The sequence below is a fragment of the Microtus pennsylvanicus genome, chromosome 2, assembly GCF_037038515.1.
Source record: "Microtus pennsylvanicus isolate mMicPen1 chromosome 2, mMicPen1.hap1, whole genome shotgun sequence".
In the NCBI taxonomy this organism is placed as follows: domain Eukaryota; kingdom Metazoa; phylum Chordata; class Mammalia; order Rodentia; family Cricetidae; genus Microtus; species Microtus pennsylvanicus.
The window spans coordinates 99,862,073-99,881,086 of NC_134580.1; the positions used below are offsets into that span (position 1 = coordinate 99,862,073).

The window sequence follows — 19,014 nt, forward strand, 5'->3', positions numbered from 1 at the left end:
CAGAATGGCAGCTGCTTCTGGTTCATTTCACTCAATTCCTAAATTATCTTTTACTGGGAAAGCCTTTCTCTTCATTGGTTTTTTTTTTCTCTTTTAATTAAAGAATGAAGATAGTGAAGCTCAATTTTTTTAAAAAATATATTTATTAAAAAAAATATATTTATTTATTTATTATGTATACGATGTTCGTCTGTGTGTGTGCCCGCATGCCAGAAGAGGGCACCAGACCTCATTACAGATGGTTGTGAGCCACCATGTGGTTGCTGAGAATTGAACTCAGGACCTTTGGAAGAGCAGGCAATGCTCTTAACCGCTGAGCCATCTCTCCAGGCCCCTCGATTATGTTTTTTGACATGGAGCCTTGTCGTGTAACTCAGGTTGGCCAGGGTTTGTGATTTTCCTGTCTCAGTGTTCAAGTGGCCAGGATGACAGACCCAGTTTGGCATTGCAGATGATTGTAGCAAACAGTTTACTTTTTCAGGAAATCAGAGTTAAAACAAAAATTAATTTTTTTTTTTTTTTTGGTGTTTGCAATTCTGACCGTCCTGTAACTCACTGTGTAGACCAAACTGGCCAAATTCACATAGATCCTCCCGCTTCTGCCTCCCAAGTGAGGTGAGAGCTATCATACCCAGCTTTGAAAATTAAGCATTTTGATCTCCCCTAGGGATGCAGCCCAGATGTTAGAGTGCCAGCCTAGCAGGCACAAGGCCTTGGGTTCAGTCCTCAGAACCACACAAGCTGGTGTAGTGGCACAATGCATGTAATCTTAGCACCTGGGAGGGTAAGAAGCTCAAAGTCCTCCTTAGCTATATACCTTGAGTTTAAGTCCAACCTGGGCTGCTGAGGGACCATGTTTCAAAAAAACAAAACAAAATAACAAAAGAAAAAGAAATTTAATCTGTTTATTCTTCTATCAACAATAGTTATAACTGAATATCCAGTCATATATCCTAGAGTTCATTTGGATTCAGAACTACTTCTGTTAAGATATAATTTTAGGCTGGACAGTGGTGGTGCACTCCTAAAACCCCAGCACTCAGGAGGCAGAGGCAGGAGGATCTCTTTGAGTTCAAGGCCACTCTGGTCTACAGAGCAAGTTCCAGAATTAGCCAGGGAACAAAGAGAAACCCTGCCTCAAAAAAGAAGTAAGAAAAGGAAAAAAATTTTTTTTTAATTAGCTAGAATTCAGAGCCAGTTATTTTTCTAGTAAGTTTCACAGAGTAGATTTGGAATTGAGGGTTTCAGATCTGGGGCGTAGCTCTGATGTGGATTAACTGACCATTTGATTTAGACAAACCTCTGTGTTTTTATTTTGCTTTATATTTCCTGTGGACGATAGCAGGGGAAATGACATTTTTATAACTTATTTACTACGGATTTTTTTTTTTTAACACGAGGCAGAGTCTCTATGTAACAGCCCTGGCGGTCCTAGAACTAGCTCTTGTAGACCAGGCTGGCCTCAAACTCACGGAGATCTGCCTGCCTCTGCCTCCCGAGTGCTGGAATTAAAGGCGTGCGCCACCACCGCCCGGCCCCTTTACTAGGGATTTAAGCATTGGTTTTCTCTAAAAGAATGTTTTTATGGAACCCCAGCACTTGGGAAGAGAATGCAGGAGAATCATTAGTTCAGGGCCCGCCTCGGCTACATGGAAAGGTGTGAGGACAACTTTGGGGAGTCAGTTGTTGCCATAGAGTCTCTGTGCTGCTACGCCTGTACTCCGAGATGCCTGACGAGCCGAGATGCCTGAGATGCCTGCCGTGGTGGGGGTGCTGGAAGTACAGATGTGTAGCACCCACCCATCTTCTTGGGGGTTCCAGGGATTGCACTCAGATTGTCAGCTTGTGATTTGATCTGCTGAGCCACCTCCCCGGCCTTGGGGTTTTAACTGGATTATTGCTTCTCTCCTAGGTGTACAGAAACGAGGGAAGCAGCCCCTCTTCCTTTGACTTCTTGGCAGAAGACGCTTCCACTCTGCTAGTGGGACACTGGGATGGACATTTGTCACTGGTAGATAGACGGACACCTGGAACTTCCTATGAGAAGCTTTTTAATTCATCCATGGGAAAAATTAGAACCGTTCATGTCCACCCAGTATCCAGGCAGTATTTTGTCACGGCAGGATTGAGGTATGTTTTCTTCTGGGTTTATTATTCATTCATTCATTTATTTTTTGGGTGGGGTCCTTCTTGCTATCTCCGTCTGCTTAGAAATTGTGCTGATCCTCCTTTACCTTTTCAAGGGCTGGGATTATAGATGTTTGTTACTGAGCCAGGTTTGAATTAATTTAGTTTCTCTGACATTTGCTCTTCCTTCCTTCCTTTCTTTTTTTTTTTTTTTTTTTTTTGGTTTTTCGAGGCAGGGTTTCTCTGTAGCTTTGGTGCCTGTCCTGGAACTAGCTCTTGTAGACCAGGCTGGCCTCGAACTCACAGAGATCCGACTGCCTCTGCCTCTCGAGTGCTGGGATTAAAGGTGTGCATCACCACTGCCCGGCTTCCTTTTTTTTTTTTAAATCTTGAGACAGGATCTCATTCTGTAGACCAGGCTGTCCTGGAACTCGGAGATCCATCTGCCCCTGCCTTCTAAGTGCTGGGATTAAAAAGTGTGTCCCACCGTACTTGACACACATTTGACTTGTGTGCTATATAGAAGCTAAGTAATTTTCCTTTTCATACTGATGGAAATACTATAATTTTTAATAGGAATTCTTTTGGTTTAATAGAGAAACTGTTCAAGAAAGCACCCATGTCCACATGTATTTGCTTCTACTTAAATGAGAAGAAAACTTAAAATTGTAATAAACAGAAAATTTGTGTGTGTGACCCTAACTTGGCCCATAACTTGGCTTTTGTTTCTTGGAGATTGATTTATTTTTTGTTGATACAGGGTCTTCCTATGGTGGCTCTGACTGTCCTAGAACTCACTTTGTAGAACAGGCTGGCCTTAAACCCACAGAGCTCCACCTGCCTCCTGAGTGCTGGGATTAAAGACATGCGCCACCTCTCATGTCTCAGCACTTGGAGATAGTGGAAACCTGGTAGAAACTAGTCTTGTGCCTCAGGCAACATGGGTCTTCTGTGTCCTGAATTTCTTCAATGTTTTATTTATTTTCCTGTGCCAGTCACTGTCTGTAAAGTTAGATATAAGAGGGTTTTGCCTTAAATGTTCCTAATGTAGTACGTGTCTGAGTGTGTAACTTAGTCCGTGGGCTCACTGCATGGGCTGTACTGATAATTTCTCTTCCCATCCCAGGGACGTTCATATTTATGATGCGAGGCACCTGAACTCCAGGAGAAGCCAGCCTTTGATCTCTGTGACTGAACACACGAAGAGCATTGCCTCTGCCTACTTTTCACCCGTCACTGGTAACAGAGTGGTGACCACCTGTGCTGACTGTAAGCTAAGGTACACTAAGAAGACAGAACCGTGTTTTTTGGGGGAATCTATTTAGAGACTGCTGCTATGGTGTTTATAACTAGAAGTTTTGTTTACTGCTGTTGCTATGGAATCATTAGTGTTACTATTATTATAGTCCCTCTCTTCCCCTCTTTCCTTTTCTACCCCCCTTTCTCCCACCCCATCCCTCTTCATCCCACTTCCTATCCCTCCCTCTCCCAGGTCTGGCTGTTTTCCAGGCTGACCTTGAATTTGCCCTCTTTCTGCTTTGGCCCCTAGAGTACTGGGACTATAGGTGTGCTTCACCACCTCAGTTAGGAGAAAGCTCCGCCCTCTGGGGAAAGTGGGATCTACTTTAAAAGTGTGTTAAATGGAAATTGCTCAGCCCCAGACTTTGGGCAAAAAAATTATGCTTCTGCCCAAGCTAATAGGTGTGGTTTTAGGGGTTTTCCTTTGGTACCTTTCTATAACTACTTCCCCAAAACTGATTTAAACAGAAAAACTGTCAGTTGAAGAAACGTGAAAGGGCGTTTGTAGTCCTAGTTTCTCGGCAAGTTGAGGCAGACAGATCCCTTGAGCACAGGCAGGCAACATAGTGAGACCCCCATTTCTCGAGAATGATGTGAAGACAGTTAATGCAACTACAGGAAAAGTGATCCTGTTCTCTTTGAGAATACTTAATTCTGTTTCAAATTTGTGAGTTCTTTAAGGGTTGGGATTCATCTTTCAGCAAGTATCTCTTGAATGTGTCCCATGGGCCAGGCTCAAGAACAGCAAACACATGATCTGCAGTTGCTAGTGTCTAGCCACGTTTGTGAGCGTTACCAGGACATGATGTAAGGTTATCATGGAAGCCCACCCCCACCTCCACTTCTTACCACACAGCTCTCTTTGTCTTGACAACTTCTTATCCATTTTCCTTCATTCACACTCTAGTGTTTATGCTTACTACATTAACCTCTGGTAATTAAGCTTTCTAATAGTCAAACTGGGCAGGCAGCTCCAGTGCCATGAGATTGCCCTGGGTCAGCTGGGCCCAAAGGGGAGGAGTAACTGAGCCTGGCCTCATTCTGGGTCCCTCCACTTTTGTACTGACCAGTCAGTCTCTTCAGCAGTTCGGAAATGACATATCAGGCCATTAGGCTATCAACTAATGAATCAGAGGGATGTTTGCTTTTTTTTGTTTGTTTGCATGCTTTTTTGCTTCTAAAACAAATCATTTGCTGGGCAGTGGTGGCGCACGCCTTTAATCCCAGCACTTGATAGGCAGAGGCAGGTGGATCTCTGTGAGTTTGAGGCCAGTTTGATCTGCAGAATGAGTTCCAGGACAGCCAAAACTGTTACACAGAGAAACCCTGTTTCAAAAAAAAAAAAAAAAAGTTTGTCTGTGAGTGTGGCTGGTCCCTAAGAACTGAATTTACAGAGCTTCCATGTGGGTGCTAGAAATTGAACCTAGGTCCTCTAGAAGAGCAGTCAGTGGTCTTAACCACTGAGTTATTCTCCAACCCTAAAAGTTTGGTTTTTATACATGCATGCACTCTCAGAGTATTTGTGAGTTTTAATTCCACAGCCCTTATGTGTGTGTGAATCTGAATATAATTTTAGATGCCAGATTGTCACTTTAGAATGTACATGCCAAGCTGGTGTGGTGGTGCCTACCTGTAATCTAGCCCTCAGGAGGTCAAGTAGGAAGGTCGACAGTTCTAGGCATACATAGTGAGATACTGCCGCAAAGAAAGTTTATTTATTTATTTTTGGTGTTTCAAGACAGGGTTTCTCGTAGCTTTGGAGCCTGTCCTGGAACTCACTCTGTAGACCCGGCTGGCCTCAAACTCACAGAGATCTGTCGCCTCTGCCTTCCAAGTGCTGGGATTAAAGGCATGTACCACCACTGCACGGCAAAAATTTATTTTTTTAGAGTTACAGTGTTTAAGTATGTCCAAACTAAGCTTATTTTACGGATTGAATTTTATAGTATAGTCCATGTCCTTATTGTTAAAGACAGCATCTGAGGTTATAATCTGATCCCACACAAAGTAACTGTTATATTTCCCACTGTGAACCAACAGATAGCTTAAATACACAGTTACTTTTTCAGTAAGACTGGAGAATCTAAGTAACATGGCGGTGTAACTGTTTATTTGCAGAGTCTTTGACAGCAGCTCTGTGTCTTCCGAGATTCCTCTCCTCACCACCATCAGGTAGGTCTCCCTGCACCCGAGCAGCAGCAGATGCAGAAGGCGCATGCTAGGCATGTGACTCAAGGAGAGACTGTCGTTCTGGTTTTGCGCTGTGTTGTGTAAGCATCCTTGCCTTTCAGTCCTGTCCAGAAGAGCTCTTGCTTCCGGGTCTCAGCTTTACTCAGTACCTTAGACTCTGTCTACTTTGTGGGGCTCCTGTTTGTGCTGGCTTCAGTGGCTTCCGCACGTGTCTCCCTCATGGCCCTCTTCTTGAGCCCTTTACTTTGGATGTGCCAGCTTAATGTCTAAGGATTCCCTGTGCCAGGCCTTCTCTCTAGAGGTTGTTCTTTATCATGTTTGAAGCTGGGAGTGTGTTAGACTTTGTTAGTGTTAGTTTTCAGAGGCTCTATTTAAGCATATTTTGTTTCCTTTTTTATAGGACTTACTCATTTAATTTTATTTTTCAGATACTATGTTTCAGTTTATCAGTTTCCTTGGTTTTTGTTTGTTTGTTTTTGAGACGGGGGTTTCACTATGTAGCCCTAGCTGTTCTAGAACTCCCTTGGAGACCAGACTGGTCTCGAACTCACAGACAGCCTCTGTCTCTGCCTCTTGAGTGCTAGGATTAAAGGTGTGCAACACTGTTCCCAAACTTTACTTAATTTATTAAGAAATAAAAATGTCGTTGTTGCATACACTATGTTTTGAAATATGTGTACATTATAGAATGGCTAAACTGAGCTGGTTAACATGCATCACCTCACATTCCTTTTTTTCCTTCCCTCTAATCTCTTTTACTGACTTAAATGAATGATGGTTTGGGGGGTAAAGGCGCTTGCTGAGCAAGCATGAGGACTGTAGAGTTCCATCTCTGAACCTATGGTGGATGTCAGGCAGCTCACAACTGCCTTCAGGACAAGCACAAACATGGGATACTCATACACTGACATACACACAAGAAAAGTCAGATAAATCTTAAAAAGGTTTTAAAAAATCCAACCCCCCCCCACCAAAACATTCCTAACTCTATTTCTAGAATAGATCTTTTGACTCTTCCCCACTCTCTGAATTTGCTTTCTTTGACCAACTTCTTCCCCGCCCTCCACTACCAGCCTCTGCGACTGTTCCTTCTTCACTTTTAAATTCGACGCGGAAATGAGATCATATCTTATTTGTCTTTCTGTGCCTTGCTTATTTTGTTTAACAAAATGTTTTCCGGGTTTGTTTGTGTTGTCAAAAATGGCCGAATTTCTTTTAATAAGACTGAATAGTTTTTCTCTGTGTGTGTCTGTGTCCTACATCTTCTTTGTCCATTTAGTTTTGATGTTTATGTAGCCCTGGCTGGCTTAGAACTCCTCGAGCTTGCAGAGCTCCGCCTGCCCCTGCCTCCCGAGTCTGCAGTTAAAGCATGCCCCATAAGTAAGGCACAGATTTGTAGCCCACTGAGGTATCTGCTCTTCTCAGCAGAGGTTGATGGCAAACTCTCTTCCTGTCCACCCAAGAAGAACTAGATCTTTATTTCTCACTGGAGAACAAATTCAAAATAAATGTGACTTGAAAACTAGAAACACTGACCCTAGGAGAGGAAAACACCTGAGGATACAGGCAGGATCTTTGTGGCCAGGACCGCAGTGGTCCCGATCCAGCCCAGGACCAGCAGCTGTGACGGCATGACGTTAGAAAGTAATGAGGGGGAACTCCTCCCAGCAGAACTGTGAAAATTGAACACCAAAAGAATAAGACAACCCCTGCTAGTCGCTAAATGGACTGACGAATCACAGACAGTTCTAAACTGATTCAGCAGTTAAGATGACTTGCTGTATAAGCATGAGGACCTGAGTTCAGATCCCAGCAACCATGTTTAAAAAAGAGCCCATGAAGCCGGGCGGTGGTGGCGCACGCCTTTAATCCCAGCACTCGGGAGGCAGAGGCAGGCGGATCTCTGTGAGTTCGAGACCAGCCTGGTCTATAAGAGCTAGTTCCAGGACAGGCTCCAAAACCACAGAGAAACCCTGTCTCGAAAAACCAAAAAAAAAAAAAGAGCCCATGTGTCTTTAACCCTAGCACTGTTAGTGGAGGCAAGGGGATAGGCTGGGGCTCAGCAAGACCCTATGTTTGTCTTTGGAGAAGTGACAGATTTTGTAAAATTTTATTTTATTATTTATTTATTTGACTGGGAATATCATAGCCAGGTGGTTTTCGTTTCCAGTCTAATACCCAGCGTACATTAGAACATTGGGATACAACGAGTTCAGAAACACTGTGGCCTAGTGTCATGGCCTAGTGACCTTGTTGCAAGAATAGAAAACTGTGAAAAGTCATTTTACAAAAAAATGCACAAATAAGTGGTTTTTCCTGATGAGTTATTTTAAATGATCTAAAATCCCTCCATGATTTCTTTACATACTGCTTCCTGAGCACAGTGTTTAAAATAAAGACATAAAACATCCCTGGTGTTTGTGCTTTTGTTTTTGTTCGAGACAGGGTTTCTCTGTGTAGCTCTGGATGTCCTGGAACTAGCTCTGTAGACCAGGCTGACCTCATACTCACAGAGATCCACCTGCCTCTGCCTCCTGAGTACTGAGATTAAAGGCTGCATAATCACTACCCAGCAAAGCATCCTTTTTTATTTTTATTGTAAACAGGCATAATTTGTTTATTTTTAAATCCGTGTTTCCTTTTTTTCTGCCCAGTTTTTGAGTGCTGTGTAGATTTCTTAAGTTTACATTCTATTTTATTTTTATTTTTTTAAATATTTATTTAAATATGTATACAATATTCTGTCTGTGTCTATGTCTACAGGCCAGAAGAGGGCACTAGACCCCTTTTCAGATGGTTGTGAGCCACCACGTGGTTGCTGGGAATTGAACTCAGGACCTTTGGAAGAGCAGGCAATGCTCTTAACCTCTGAGCCATCTCTCCAGCCCTCTATTTTATTATTTATTTATTTGCTTGGCTTTTTGAGACAGGCTTCCCCTGTGTAGCCTGTCCTGTCCTGGGACTCTCTCTGTAGACCAGATTGACCTCGAACTCGAGAGATCAGTCTGCCTCTGCCTCCTGAATGCTGGGATTAAAGGCATGTGCCACCACCAGCTGGTGGGGATACTTTTCTTAATTTTGTTTTTAGATTGTCTACTATTAATGTGTACTAACAATTAACTTTTTGTAGGTCACACTATTTATATAATGATTGTTCTTGCTCTTGGCTAAGTGCTAAAAAAATTGTAAAAAATTACTAGTCTAGAGAGGCACAGTTATAACCAGTTCTATCCTGTTCAGAGAGAAGGATAAAACACAAACGTCTCTTCATTATAAAAACCACATTTCCCAAAATAAGACTTAGTCATTAACATTTCTTATCAGTCTTTTAATCTTTAAAATTGACTGTCATTATTTGTGTGGGTTTTTGCGTGAGTGTTTTCTTTTTGCTTTGAGGCTGAGGTTTGGATAGCCCAGGCTGGCTGATAACTCATTATGTAGCTGGGGTCGATTTCCTTTTCTCTTAAAGGTTTACTTTTATTTTAAATTTTTATATATGTGTATTTGTCAGGTGTATGGGTCGGTTCCCCTGGATCTGGAATTACAGGCTGGTGTGTCTGTCTGTGGGTATGTTGCTCCGTGGCAGCAGGTGGCTCCGAGGTGACAGCTTGCCGCTGAGATTCTTTATGTCCTCATAGCTCAGTGAAACCAGAAGCAGTTTCCTAAAAGGCTGGGATTCTCCCTGTTTAGCTGTAAACCGCAAGGTCTACACTCCAGTGACCACTTCTTCTAGGGAGGCCCCACTTCCTACAGGATCCACAGCTGCTCATAGCAGTAACAGCAGCTGGGGCCATGAATGCACAGCACGGGAGCCTGTGGTGCATGTTATATGCACACCATAACATCCCACCACAAGCGTGACACTGGGAAGCAGACCTGTATCTCGACATGAAACCTTGATGTCCTGAATATAACCGTTCCCAGGAACTCTCTTCCTGTTATGGCGTTAGACAAGGAGAAGGCCTTTCAGCCTGCAGCTTTGTTTTGTTTTGTTTGTATTTTCCTTTAAATGATGGAATGGAGCCTTGCTGTTTGTCCAGGCTAGCCCAAACTCCTGGATGAAAGTGACCTTCCTCAACAGCTGAGACTGCTGCCTGGTTTAAATACAACAGATTTTTATGCTTGTTGATTTTAAAAATTTGTGTGTGAGTGTGTGGGCTTGCATGACTGCACCCATGTGGAAGTTTAAATAGGTTCTCGGGATTGAACTCCTTCTTACGCTTATGTGGTAAGAATTTTATCAGCTGACTATCTTCCTTGTCCCTGTATCCTGTAACCTTGCTTGAAATTATTTAAGTAGATTTTTAAATGTGTGGAATCTTTCATCATATTTTGTTTTTATGAATGTGATCAATACATCAGCGAACACAGCACCATCCCACCCCACCCCCACCCCCGGCTAAATGACCAGGGTTTGATAGCTGGTACCGGGTTCCATGTTAGTGGTGAAAGGCCGCCCTTACCTCACTCTTGATCCCAGAGGAAAGCTATCAGTCCTCATCGGGTCTGATGCACTGTGGGCCTCTCGCACGTGGCCTTCACTGTGTCGTGATTCCTCTGCTCCCAGTTGGTCGAGTGCATCATGGATTCATTTTCAACATCAGTTGTGAGGATCATGTGCCTGTCCTTCACTTTGTTAGGGTGGTGTGTTACAGTTTGAGTTTCATTATGGTGGACCATCCTTGTCTCCTACTTGACCATGGTGTATAATTCTTTACTATGCTGTTGAATTTGCTGATGCTCTTTTGAGGGTTTTTGTGTTTTGGCAGGAGTGTCTTTTATGTAACTCTCAGTCTTGCTGCTCCACCTTCCCAGTTTTGCTTACAAGTCTGTGCAAGCCACACCTATGAGGTGCAGGGGATTGGACTCGGGGCTTTTGTGTGATAGATGAGCACTCTGCCAAGTGAGCCCCACCCCCAGAAAGCTGGGTACACAGGTGCACACAGTTTATGTCCATACCTGAAGAGTAAGGCAGAGGATTGCCACAGGTTGGAGGCAAGACTGAGCTACATAGTAATTTCCAGGCTACAGAATGAGATACTGTTTCAAACAAACAGAAACAAAAAGGCTTATTCTCAAATCTCTCCCCCCACTTCCTCCCTCTGTGTGTGAATCCCCTTAACTGTTATGAATGAATTTATATTTTTAATTCTTTAGGTTCTTTCAGTCTTGGCAAATTGTGTTCCTTTGTCCATTTCTTCTAGGTTTTTCTGTTTGTTGGTGTATAATTGTTTACAGTATATTTTCTACTTTAGGGCTGGGGATGTCCTCAGTTGGTAGAGCACTTACCTAACAAGTGTGAGACCCTGGCTTTGATTCCCAGGACTGCATAAAGAAGGCGAAGTGTGATGTAGGCTTGTAATCTCATTACCTGGGAGGTAGAGGCAGGGGGATCAGAAGTTTTAGGTCATTTTCTGTTACAAAGGGAGTTCAAGGTCAACCTGGGCTACCTAAGACCCTGGTTTTAAAAAAAGAAAAATATGTTATAGTTTATTAAAAAAAATTTAAGACTTATATGTATGAGTCCTTTGCCTGTGTGTATGCATCTGTGCTGTGTATGTGTCTGGGGTCTGCTGAGGTCAGAAGAGAGGCATTAGGTCCATTGGAACTGGAATTATGGGTGGTTCTGAGCTATCATACGGGTGCTAGGGAGCAAACCAGTAAGTGCTTTTGACCACTGAACCATCCCTTCAGCCCTAGAAAGGTATCATTTCCATAGGCCCAGGGTCACCACCCTCTGAGCAAAAGCTGAAGGCTAGGAGGTGAGCAGATAATTTAACACTTCAAAGTAAATACTGTTTTGTTTTTGTTTTTCCCTACTAGGCATAACACTATCACTGGGAGATGGCTAACGAGGTTCCAAGCTGTGTGGGACCCTAAACAAGAAGATTGCTTCATAGTTGGCAGCATGGCCCAGCCACGGCGGGTGGAAGTCTTCCACGAGACGGGAAAGAGCGTGTATTCCTTTCTGGGAGAATGTCTCGTATCTGTGTGCTCCCTCAGTGTTATGCATCCTACCCGATACGTTCTGGCTGGAGGTAATTCCAGTGGGAGGTTACATGTTTTTATGCATCAAGAAAGCTTCTGAGCTATTGGGTAGGTTCAACAATTTGATCAGCTTGCTGTGTGGTGAAGGAATCAAGTGATTCTCTCAGCTTAGTGCATCTGTTTGGTAATGTGTTGTATCTAGCCACTGTAACATTGCTTTCTCAGTGAGACTCTGCAGAATGCAGTATTAGCGGGAGAGGAACTTGAAGGTCATCTCTAGAGGAGGGAGGGCCCTGACGCAGAAGCTGGGATGCTTTCAGCACTTTGAGACAGGCTGGCCTCAGACCCTGGAGCCTCTTGCCTCTGCCTCCTAAGTGCTAAGATTGCAGGCTTGCACCACTGCACTCAACACCTTCAGCACTTTTAATTAGGCTGTATTCTGAGAAATTCTGTTAAATTATAAAGCTTTGAGTGGTCAGTATTAATTTTTTTCTAATATGATGAGACCATTTTGACGCAATAGCAATCTGTAGATAGGATTTTATTTTATAGTTTGGGGTGGATACTTAATCTCTCACACTGGAATAGGTCCTAAAGATCTTTAGATCATCTAAATCTAATTACGAAACATTATTGGACCCCAGGGACTGTCACATGCTAGGCAAGTGTTTCACTATTGACTCATACCCCACCTTTGAAACTTAGTTGTTCTGCTTTGTTGTTTTTGAGACTGGGTTTTGCTCTGTAGCCCAGGCTAGCCTGCCTTGATCTTAGATCCTCCTGCCAAGTGCTAGGACTATCGGTGTGTACTATCATGCCCAGTCAGAACTTAGTTTTGTAAGCTAAGAACCTGTTTGGGTTCCTTGTGTCTCAGTTGTTAAATGAGATCCCACAATAATCACTGGGAACCACTGGTTTCTGTGACTGGGGCCCGTGTCTGCATGTCTGCAGCTTTGTCTGCCTTCTTCCTCCGGGCAGCACCTCCAGAATTGAGCTGGGACTGTGCAGTGTTTGAACTAGTGTATAACTGCACAGCTAACTGGCGACTTTTCACGTGAAATTCATAACCCCAGCACTTGAGATGAGGCAGGAGAATTGGGAGTTCAAGGCCAACCTGGCTCACCTTCCTTTGCCCCCAAATTAATAAAGCACCCAATGCAAAAATTAGGATATTTTTATTTTTTAATTAGAATATTTTAAAATAAAAGTCAGTTTCATGTTGTATATGTTTATGTATATTATGCTAAGTCAGTGGTCTGGTGTCACAGTGTACACATGTTACATGAATACATGTTACACGTATTCAGCCTTTTCTGTTGTTACTTGCCAAAGTTACTACTGAAAGAATTATAAACAGCTTAGACAATGTTTGGATTATAAGAGAAAATCCTCTGATATGCTACAGAAATAAAGTATGAACTTTCCTTTAAGAGTAACTTCTTTGAACAATCTTCTTTATAATTAAAAATCTAGAGGCTAGAGATGGCCCAGCAATTAAGAGCACTGGTTACTCTCCCAAATGACCCAGGTTCGGTCTCCAGCATCCACATGCTGGTAACAACCATGTGTAACTCAAGTTCTAGGCTTCTGTGGGTACCATATACACACAGTATACAGACATACACATAAGCCAAACACATAAGATAACAATAAAGGTTAAAAAAATCTTAAGAAAGAGTCAAGGGTGGTGGTGCATGGCTTTAATTCCATCACTCGAGAGGCAGAGACAGGTAGATCTCTGAGTTCAAGGGCCATTTGGTCTACCTAGTGAGTTCCAGTCCAACCAGTGAGACCCCATCTAAAAAAACAAAACTAAACTAAAAACTAAGGTTGGAGGCTTAGTTTATCATATTCATAAGGAAATGGCAGTTTTGTCTCATAGCTAATAAAGATATTTTTATTTTATTTTTATTATATGTATGTACCCTGCATGTGTGTGTTGCTCAAGGGGGTCAGGGAAGGGTGTCAGAGCCCTTGGAACTAAAGTTCTAGCCAGGTGTGAATCATCACATGGGTGCTGGGATCTGAACCAGGTCCTCTGTAAGTGCTGAGTCATCAATCTCTCCATGTATTGGTAACTTTTGATGAAGGAGACAAGTTTGAAAAAAAAAGGACCCATTCTTTTATGGTATTTAAATATTTATTTAAGTTTAAAAATAATCTTCATGGCACCAATGATTTTATGCTAACTACATACTGCATATGTAGAAAAAAGTACATTGCTTTGAAGGAAAATGTAACTCGAGAGATTTTGGCACACGAAAGGTTAACAACTATATATTTTAAAGGAAACTAAGAAATTCACATTTGTAGGTAGTTTACCCTCTACTGCTTAAAGGTGCAGCGCACTGTTCAGGAGGCGTTGCCTCTGATCGACGGTGCTATGCAAGTCTGTTTGTCTACAGTGAGATCAGATCAACTAATTCTGAGAGGAAATAAGAGACAGAACACAGCAAAACCAGACTGAAAACAGAGCTTTTTAATGACGGGGAAACACTGAAAAGCACTAGTCACCAATAACGGGGCTTTGTTGTTGAACTATTGAAAACTATTTGGGAACCAAATCGAAGGAAGCCTTTTCTGTCCTTATTTTCTGGGATAAGCCTTGGGGAACAAAAACAACCTGAAGGTTGATCAGATGTCGGAAATGGCAAGGACCACTGTTAGGGCTCTAGACACAAGAAACACACCAGGCAATGGCAGGCTGCCTCCCTCGCGTGGCTGTGAAGGGTCAGAGGCGAGGCTACCACTCACTGCATAGACGCTGTGTTCTACAAACTGAGGTAGGAGCACTACACTAGAAGGCAATCTGCTATGTTGCATAAAAATAGAAATCCCAGTTCACACCAGCCCTGTTTCCCAGCAGCCTTTGCATGTATCTCTAGGGGACTTTGACCTGAGTCCTGTGCTAAGTAGACCTTTGCTCTGAAGTTGACAGATGGCAGTGGCTCGTTGCTTTGAAGCGATCTCTAGTCTTTACTAGGATCCCCTCGGTTTGTCTTGTCACGTGGTAAGTATGTATTAGGTTTTACCCAAACTCTTGCTGGTATGGAAATGATCAGATAGGTCTGTGTCCGTTCTGAGAGTCACCGCTGTTCCGAGAGGCAGTACTTGATCATTGCATCAGATGTGACGTCACTGCTGGTTGGTGGAGCACCCGGCAAAAGCCCCCATGGGGAAATGGTTCTAGGTCTTACATGAGACAGGAATCGAAGCTGGCCCTAACGTGTGGTGGTTGTATTGTGTAGGTCAGGGTCTGCAATCTTATGGCTGTGGGCCAATTTCAGCATATTGCTGTTTTATTTTGTTTTGTTTGTTGTTGTTTGGGAAGTGGGAGACTGGCAGTCTGAGACAGGATTTCATGAATCCCAGACTGGCCTTGAACTATTATGTAACTGGTGTGACCCTGAACTTCTGATCCTCCTCTCTGCACTTGAATGCTGGGATCACAGGTATATGCCCCCACACAGGACGCAGCGAATGCTAGGCATGTACTCTACCCAGTGAGCTCCATCCTCAGAATTACACTTCTTTATGCATACAATATCAGAGGTTGCTAGGGTGGCAGAGTATGGTCCACAAACCAAAACTCTATTAAAGAGGTTTGCTGACATCTAGATAAGGATGGCATCTTTAAAATTACATACACACCCCGGCATCCTCCAAACCACTGGCTGAACATGGGCATGGGTTTACCACCACAGGTGAAAACCCGAGGAGCTCAAATGTACTACAGTCCAATCGGCTCTGCTTTGGGGGCTGTTTAGCTCCGTTCTTGTCTGGGTCCCAGGACTGTGCCCCTTGGCAGTCCTTTAAATAAGTCCTTGGGCCCCGGATGCCTTAGCAGTCTCCCTGAGATGCAAACAAGATCGTGTGTGTGGTTGTTTTGAAGTGCAGAGGCCTGAGCACTCCTCACCTTAGTGTGGCCCTGTGCTGCTGTGAGTGACGCCCTCCAAGTGTTCTCTGTGGCCTCATTTCCAGGAGCGGAGGCTGACTCTATGGGTGGCATTTCTACAGTAAGTGTTGATCTCTGCCATGGTCAAATCCTGTCTCTTGTAGGCATCACTTGATTCTGTTCAGAGTGTCTCCCGGCCCTTCCAAGGTTGCTGCTCGCGCTCGATGTTTTCCTCAGATCTGTTTCTCTCGCATCTAAAGGTCATCAGGTTCTATTTTCTTAATCCATAAAGTTAAAAAAAAATACGAATAGATAAGAAAATAACATTTTGCTGTTAAAATAGAGCTTGAAATAGTCCTTTTTTGGAAGGGCACACTGTACAAAACAAGTACCCCTCTCTGCCCTACAGGCGCTCAGGCGGCTTAGCACAGGTCTCTGGTAACTACACCGCGGGGCACTTCCAGCCGCGCATGCTGCTGCCAATGACTTCATTTAACACCCAGAAGCGCTACAAGAGTCTTGAGGTTCTTCAGGAAAAAAAACTATGATGAAATAAAACTAAGTGATGTCCACTAGGCTCTAGTCTAAGGGGACAGACTTACCCCACCCCTGCTGCTGCTGCTGCTGTAGCGGCGGTCCCTTCAGATGCCCACTCTGCTCAGATGTGGGAAAACAAAAGGAAAAGAAAATCCAACTCAGACCATCGTAAGAAGCAACTTTCTAGTTTAATTATTCTGCACAGGTGTTTACTTTGTTAAACCTTCTGTCTGGCAAATAAACCTCAACGATCCTGGCTGTCCACAGCCCTGGCCTGCCTTGCTGCGTCTCCCGGAACCCAGTGGGACCAGTGAGAAGGCTGCAGGGTACCGAGGGGACGACAGCTCTGTCTTCAGCTAGTGTCCCATCTCCCAGGTGGCACTACTGCAATAATCAGTATAGCAAAATAAATTATTTTTATTTGGATACTTTCAAAATAATACACATCTATGAAAAATTAAAGTTCGAACCCAAAAAATTTCCTGCATATTGAAGGATGAGAAACATAAGAGTTGCTGAGCCTTTTCTGCAAGAGCCTCTGAAGAAATTGAGTTTTCCCAGTTTCTTTACAGGGCTTTAGCCTATGTCCCTTTCTTCTTCTGGGAAAGAACCCTCCTAGGCTGCAGTGGGCTTTGAGTCATGAGAGGAGGACTTGGTGTGTGCCGATGGTTCCGCGATGGGTCCCATTGCTGGGAATGGGTAGCCGGGTTCCATGGTCCACCTGACTAGTTTTTGGGAGGAGTCATGCCTTCTCAGGTGTCAATGAGCAGGCTCACCACTGAGCGGATTTTGCAGGCAAACCATCGCCTGAGGGGACAAAAGTATTGATAGTGGAATTGTTCAAACTCAGGGGTCTGGCGGATATCTCGGAAAAAGGCAATGTCAAGGTCAGACTCAGTGAGGATGATCAGGAGGAGGAGCAAAACAAAGAGGAGCCCCATGGTCACAAGGAGCAAACGGAGGACACTTAAAACAAACTTATTCACCTGTTCTTGCTCTGGCCCGCCGTGCCCCTGACACAGGGCCCTCAGCTCTCCTCCAAGGGCCTCCACCTCTGCTGCAGTTGGGGTGCTGGCCTCAGACTCCTTCTCCTCCTCAATGCTGCACGTGGCTCCGTTGATCTGCCGGGATAGCAGCATCAGCTCCAGGCTGTGCTCGGCTACAGGGGTGGGTAGCACGCTGTCTGCGGGGCTGTAGGCCTCGTCTGCAATCACAGCTACACGCTCATTGCTGTCTGCCCGGCTGCTCCTCACGTGAGGCAAGAAGGTGTCCCCATGGGAAGAAGACCGCACTGGTGTGGAATGGGCACTGTCTCGTAGGGACTCCAGGCCTGGAGAGGTAAAAAGCACAGGAATAAGTTTTCTGGACATACTTTAATGTTCCAGTGGCTTCCACTCAGTTGGCTAGGTGCCTTTCCAATGGTTCCACGTTACAGCGGCAATAGCTGCAGACTCCATATTTAGACATCAAGAACAGGACAAAAGTAGTACCCGATGGCATTTTTAAATGTTTCAACAACTCCAAGAGGTGGAGTGAGCAGTCACAGGGCCTGTTCTGAAGTCACGTAGCTGGCTGTTCATGGCAAAGCCATGGGTGGAACCGAAGCCTGTGATCACTGTGTCGCTGATGGAATGCTGGGTGCATTAGGTCTGGCCTGCACCTGCCTTGGATCTTAACCACCAAGACCAAGCCAGCACTCTGGATTTCCCTGAGTTTTTCCTACCGCCTCTGCTGGCACAGAATGTTTTCTGTGTCACTGAGGAAAACAGAACCCTTAAAAAGCCCTGGCTGTAGCATGATCCTGGCCTCTGCCCCCACTTCGCTTCTGTGCCGTCAGCACAGGCACAAGACATACCCTGTCCCCTCACAAGGGCATCTGGCAGCCAGCTCTCCCAGAGTGCGACCAACTTTGTTGCCAGCAGCCACTTGAGTGCGAATGTATCTATCTTGGCCTGTGATTAATCCCTCAGCTGGGGAGGAGAGGTAAAGACACTGACGTCAGAGAACAGCAGGTCAGAAGCCATGGTGTGCTACATTGTTGGTGACTCAGTAGGCGAGATAATGGGTAGGTATTCATTTCTAGTAGAACGCCTGGCCACTGTAGTTGCTTGCTGAATGTTCTGTTCATGAATGCCCTGTTCTGAAGACCTCCCCTGTAAGGTCATTCCACGTCAGGCTAGTCTGAATAAGAAGATCCAGCCAGCACCCATCTCTCCACCCCCTCCCTCTTCCTCCCTCCATTTCTTCCTTTAAAACGTTTTCTTATGGGTCGATTTTTATCTTTTTTCGTGTATACTAAATGTTGTATCTCATTCAAAATGTCATTGTATGTATTTAAGTTATCCATAAACTTTAGATTGATTATGGAATAACTTGCCACTTTAAATAATTTGTTCTGGATATTAAATGAAATACATACTTTTTTTGTTTTTCTTATAAGTTAGCATATTAGATTCCATTATGACATTTTCAAACAATCTGTTTTTCTTGGCCCTCCTCCACTCTGTCCCCTGCTCCCAGCACTCCCCCCGCCCTACTATGTCCCCCTCCCCCCCCCCCGTGCCTCCCCTCGCCATGTCCCCCCACCCCCTCTGTGTACTCCCCCCCCCCCCCCCGTGTCCCCTATTGCACTTTCTAGCACATTTGTTCAAGTTCTTCAGAACGGTTTACTTGTTTTTCAGAGCCACCATCCCAGTTTGGCTTCAAGCTCACTGCGTGGTCAAAGTTGACCTTTAACTTCTGGTCCTCCTTCCTCCACCATCCAAATGCTAGGATTACAGGCGTGTGCCGCATGCTTGGTTATTTATGCAGTGCTGGGGATCCGACTCAGCCTTGAGCATGTCACCCAAGCATCCAGTTGAGCTCTGTCCCTAACCCCTCAAAGCCCTTCTCCCCACACCATGTCCCCCTTTCTGGTTTCATGACCCACACCTGCTCACGGAAAGATTAAGAACTAGAATCTCGTTGGGAGAAAACAT

General features: G+C 44.3%; 2 protein-coding genes across 9 annotated transcripts in view; one reads left to right on the forward strand and one right to left on the reverse strand.

Annotated features, from left to right (window-relative positions):
• Positions 1–13,034, forward strand: part of Wdr76 (WD repeat domain 76) — a 33,176-nt gene extending 20,142 nt beyond the window's left edge. For 2 of the 4 annotated variants that reach the window (XM_075961983.1, XM_075961982.1), the window contains exons 10-13: positions 1,913–2,130; positions 3,254–3,406; positions 5,545–5,598; positions 11,440–13,034. In XM_075961983.1, coding sequence (XP_075818098.1) covers positions 1,913–2,130; positions 3,254–3,406; positions 5,545–5,598; positions 11,440–11,704 — 690 coding nt within the window. In that variant the 3' untranslated portion in view covers positions 11,705–13,034. The remainder of the gene's footprint in view (positions 1–1,912; positions 2,131–3,253; positions 3,407–5,544; positions 5,599–11,439) is intronic. The other 2 variants (XM_075961984.1, XM_075961985.1) reach the window with 1 other exon arrangement.
• Positions 13,035–13,731: 697 nt separating this feature from the next.
• Frmd5 (FERM domain containing 5) overlaps positions 13,732–19,014 on the reverse strand; it is a 281,389-nt gene continuing 276,106 nt past the window's right edge. For 2 of the 5 annotated variants that reach the window (XM_075961977.1, XM_075961978.1), the window contains exon 14: positions 16,640–17,366. In XM_075961977.1, the coding sequence (XP_075818092.1) occupies positions 16,789–17,366 (578 nt within the window). In that variant the 3' untranslated portion in view covers positions 16,640–16,788. Of the gene's footprint in view, positions 16,154–16,205; positions 17,367–19,014 lie in introns of those variants that run through there. The other 3 variants (XM_075961979.1, XM_075961980.1, XM_075961981.1) reach the window with 3 other exon arrangements.